Genomic DNA, 4376 nt, shown 5'->3' with positions numbered 1-4376 from the left:
AGATGGACGTCTATGACACCCCCAGAGGAGTCCCGTTCCCCGGACAGCTCTTGGGATTTGGGGATGGTGAAGCCAAAGAGGGTGTGTACGATGTGCCTCCGCAGGTGACACAGGACACTAAAAGGCTGCAGGACGTGACGGATGGGATGAACAGGCTGTCCTTTTCTAGTACAGGGAGCACCAGGAGCAACATGTCCACATCTTCCACAACGTCCAAAGAATCGTCCTTTTCAGCCACCCCAGAGAAGGACAAGAGATTAGCGCTGGATCCTGACGCAGCCATAGAGAGACTCTACAGGCACCAGAGCACGGTAGAGACCACCGTCTCCAGCTTGATGGCCTTCGTCAACTCCGACTGGCGGTCTTACGAGTACATGGAGAAGCACATCAACAAGATCCACGCGGCCGTCGAGAAGGTGGAGCAGTCCCTGGTCGATTACCTTCATTTTGCCAAAGGAGCTGCAGCCAACGCGTCCTTCCTCTCTGAGCTCAGCCTCTACAACAAGATGAGGAGGGAGCTGCAGAGGCTGGAAGATTCGCACCAGATTTTAACCCAGACTAGCCACGACCTCAGCAGCTGCAGCTGGTCCTTGAACGTCCTGGCTGTCAACAAGGTCCAGAACAAATGCGACGATCTGGACCGCTTTGTGATGGTGGCGAGGACGATCCCGGACGATGCTAAGCAGCTCACCACCAGCATCAGCCTCAATGCCGAGGTGCTCTTCAAGCAAGGGCCAAGTGGCTCTTATTTGAAGAACGCGTCGGAGATTGCAGATTACGTGTATGACAGCCCTCAGGCCCAGACGCTGCACCCTGGAGAGAAGAGCCGGGCCCATTGTGCTTCTTTGTCACCACTCCTTTCCAAAGACCAGCATTGCCAGTGCAGCAGCAGCAGCGATGGCTCGGAGAAGAGCTGGATGGATGACTACGACTATGTGCACTTGCAGGTGAGTCCTGCTTCACTGGATTAATCAGCCAGGTTTGGGGAAGGGCCGTAGCTCAGTGGAAGAGCACCTGTTTTGCATGCCAAAGGTCCCAGGTTCCAGCATCTCCTGGTAGGGTTAGGAGAGACCCCTGCCTGAGAGAGATCCTGGTGGGCTGCTGCCAGGCAGTGTACAGTGGTCTGACAGCAGGTTCCTGTGCTCAGCATCCTGCTTTCAGTAGGGACCAGCCAAATGCTTTCGGGAAGTGGCTGACAAGCAGGGCAGGAAGGCAACAGCCCACCTCTGTCCTTTGTCTCCAAGGAACTGCTGTTCAGAGCTATACTGCCATGAAACATGGATGTTCCTTTGAACTATATCCCTTTAAACCCATCAATAATAATAATAATAATAATAATAATAATAATAATAATAATAATAATTTATTTATTTATACATACATACATACATACATACATACATACCCTGTCCACCTGGCTGGGTTTCCTCAGCCACTCTGGGCGGCTCCCAACAGAATATTAAAAAATATGATAAAACATCAAACATTAAAAACTTCCCTAAACAGGGCTGCCTTCAGATGTTTTCTAAAAGTCAGATAGTTGTTTATTTCCTTGTCATCTGATGGGAGGGCGTTCCACAGGGCGGGTGCCACTACCAAGAAGGCCCTCTGCCTGGTTTCCTCGGCGCTGGACTTCAGTGTCCGGGCTGAACAACAGGGGTGGAGATGCTCCTTCAGTTATACTGGGCTGAGACTGTTTAGTGGCCATCATCATAGATCAGGAGCAGGAGAGCAATGAGTCACATGGCATCAGTTAAGTTAATTCTTAATTCAAGGAAACACGGTCGGCCCAGAAGGCCAGGCCCAGTGAGCACAGCAGCTTGTCCCGGTAGATCAGGGGTTGGCAAGGTTTACCGTAGCTGGGCAGGTTCACTCCAGCAGAGATCCCTCCATGGGCTGGATTGTGCGTGCGTCTCTGATTTCCGGTGTCTGCGCAGCCATGATTTCTGGTGCCGCGGAAGGGAGTCCCCGTGCCACGCTGCACCGATTTAGTGCAGCGCACAGGGACTCGCCAAGCGGATGGCTCGGTTCTGGGGTGGCTTGTGGTCTGGTTAAATGACCCCCATGGACCGCTTGTGGCCCATGGGCCTTAGGTTGCCGACCCCTGCAGTAGATCTTGCCCCTACGAGGCAGTTGTGGAGCCTGAAGTTCCCCACCTCCCCACCGTTGTCTAAGTCTCTCTCCCCCCCCCCCCGGGTCCTTTCCAAGCAATCTGAGACTCCATCACTATGCTAGTCTTTGCTCCTCCCTCTTCGGGCCTCTTCTGATTCTGGCTTCAAGAGCTGCAGGGGAAGGTGGAAATCCCTCACACTGGCACCCATTTTCTGGACAGCAGCTCACCCCAGGGTATGATGTCTCAGTAGTAGGCTGTTTGCCCCATCTCCTACCAATGGCTACTAGTCACAGTGGCTGTGTTCTGCCTCTGAATGCCAGTTGGTAGGAATCGCATGGGGGGAAGAGTGCCGTCGCTCTTATTGGGATCATTTCACATGGTGAGCTCTCTCTGTTCTTGTATCCCTTCCTTCTCCTCGATAATAACAACTGGAGCAAGAACATAACGCAATGCCTGCTGTCCAACAGATACGCTCCTGGCTGGTTGTCATCTCAAGAGATGCACATGCGTGACATGGCTTTCTTTGTTTTGTTTCTTAAATGTTACCCAATCAGGGGAAGGAAGAGTTTGAAAGGCAACAGAAAGAGCTTCTAGAGAAGGAAAATATCATCAAGCAGAGCAAGATGCAGCTGGAGCATCACCAGGTAAGAGTTTGTGGAAGCACCAAAAACAGCAAAAGAGGGAAACTCACAAAATGCCCCTGAATGAAGAATTTATGGGACTGTCTCTTTAAACCACGTGGCCAGCTGGCAGGGGGCAGGAGAAGCTGTCCTCTTTTTAGAACACACACTTCTTTATTATTTTATTAAGCATGCAAAATGTACTAAGCCCCTGAAAGCACATTAAAAGCATGGCATCTCTTCCCACAGGCTTAATAGACAAAGCACAAAATGTTGTTGTTGTTTTTTTAAAAAAATGTGCTTGTGCACACCTCCGGATTTGCCCAAGCTTGCTGCTACTCTTGTTTTCCTGTTACCTTATTTTGTCCTCAATCCTGCTGGCACTTAAAGAGCTTGCTATTAGAGGGAATGGCACTTTGAAATAACGTGGCATTGACTCTGCTGTTTGCTTTTTAGCTGAATCAGTTCCAGTGGCTGGAGCAAGAAATCACGAAGCCCGTGGAAAATGACATCTCGAAATGGAAGCCGCCTCAAGGCCTTCACCCTGTGAACAGCCCAGTGGCCTCTCAGGAAAGGCAGCTGCTATTGTTTTATGCGGACCAGTGTGAGACTCACTTCATCTCCCTTTTAAACGCCATCGATGCCTTCTTCAGCTGCATTAGTGCTGCGCAGCCACCGAGGATCTTCGTTGCGCATAGCAAGTTCGTCATCTTAAGTGCTCACAAGCTGGTGTTCATTGGGGACACCCTCACTAGGCAGTTGACCACTCAGGAAATACGCAACAGTATAATGAACTCCAGCAACCAGCTTTGCGAATTGCTTAAAAGCATCGTCATGTCCACCAAGGTGGCTGCCCTGAATTATCCCAGCACAGCATCCTTGCAAGACATGGTGGACCGGGTGACAGAGCTCTCCCATTATGCGCAGTCGTTCAAACGCTCTTTGGTACATATGGCATCTTACTGAGGCACACAAAACGGACAGAATCCAATGCAGAATAACGCCTTAAAAAAAAAAGAACTGGAAAGGTTTTCTATATTGTGTACAAAAATGAAACTTGATCATTTTATTTTATTTTTTTCCTAGAAGTTTTATACTAAATATTTTAAATTCATTTTATGGATTAGAAATTATAAAGGGTCGGCAATCTCAGCCTGTTTCTTTTATCATTTTAAATACAGTATACATATATAAATATAAAGTGATACTCTGCATGTATGTATATGTTGCAACATTCCATAAAGTTCATTAAGTAAAGCACCTTAACAAAAGCATCCGTCAGTTTTATGGTGTATATGTGGCCTGGGTTTTTCAGGATATCCATGAACCGGATACTATTTTTGCCTCTTGGGGGCTATAGTGTATATTGTATTTTATTGTAGCCTAATTATGTCTTGGCATAGGTTGCTACTAAATAAACGATGCCCTCTTAACACTGACGTCCTGCACATTTCTTTGGAAGCAAAACTCCTTTCTCTTTGCCAAGCTATGAAATTCACTCCCACAAGAGGTAGTGATGGCCACAACTTGGAATGGCATTAAAATAAGATTAGACTAATTCACAGAGGATAAGGCAATCTGTGGTTACTATCCATGATTGACTACATTGTGGCTCCACTGTCAGAGGGAGTGTGCCTCTGAAT

The 4376-nt window shown here is 48.3% G+C and overlaps 1 protein-coding gene across 1 annotated transcript in view; it reads left to right on the top strand.

Moving 5' to 3' along the window:
- Window positions 1–4172, top strand: part of NEDD9 (neural precursor cell expressed, developmentally down-regulated 9) — a 58508-nt gene extending 54336 nt beyond the window's left edge. The window contains exons 5-7 of the mRNA XM_033154561.1: window positions 1–947; window positions 2668–2757; window positions 3190–4172. The exon at window positions 1–947 is cut by the window's left edge and continues 271 nt beyond it. Of these exons, the coding sequence (XP_033010452.1) occupies window positions 1–947; window positions 2668–2757; window positions 3190–3699 (1547 nt within the window). The 3' untranslated portion in view covers window positions 3700–4172. The remainder of the gene's footprint in view (window positions 948–2667; window positions 2758–3189) is intronic.
- Window positions 4173–4376: the final 204 nt, after the last annotated feature.

Source organism: Lacerta agilis, chromosome 7 (assembly GCF_009819535.1).
Source record: "Lacerta agilis isolate rLacAgi1 chromosome 7, rLacAgi1.pri, whole genome shotgun sequence".
Classification (NCBI taxonomy): domain Eukaryota; kingdom Metazoa; phylum Chordata; class Lepidosauria; order Squamata; family Lacertidae; genus Lacerta; species Lacerta agilis.
Note: the sequence above shows the minus strand (reverse complement) of the source record. Positions and strands in the feature narration are given on the sequence as shown.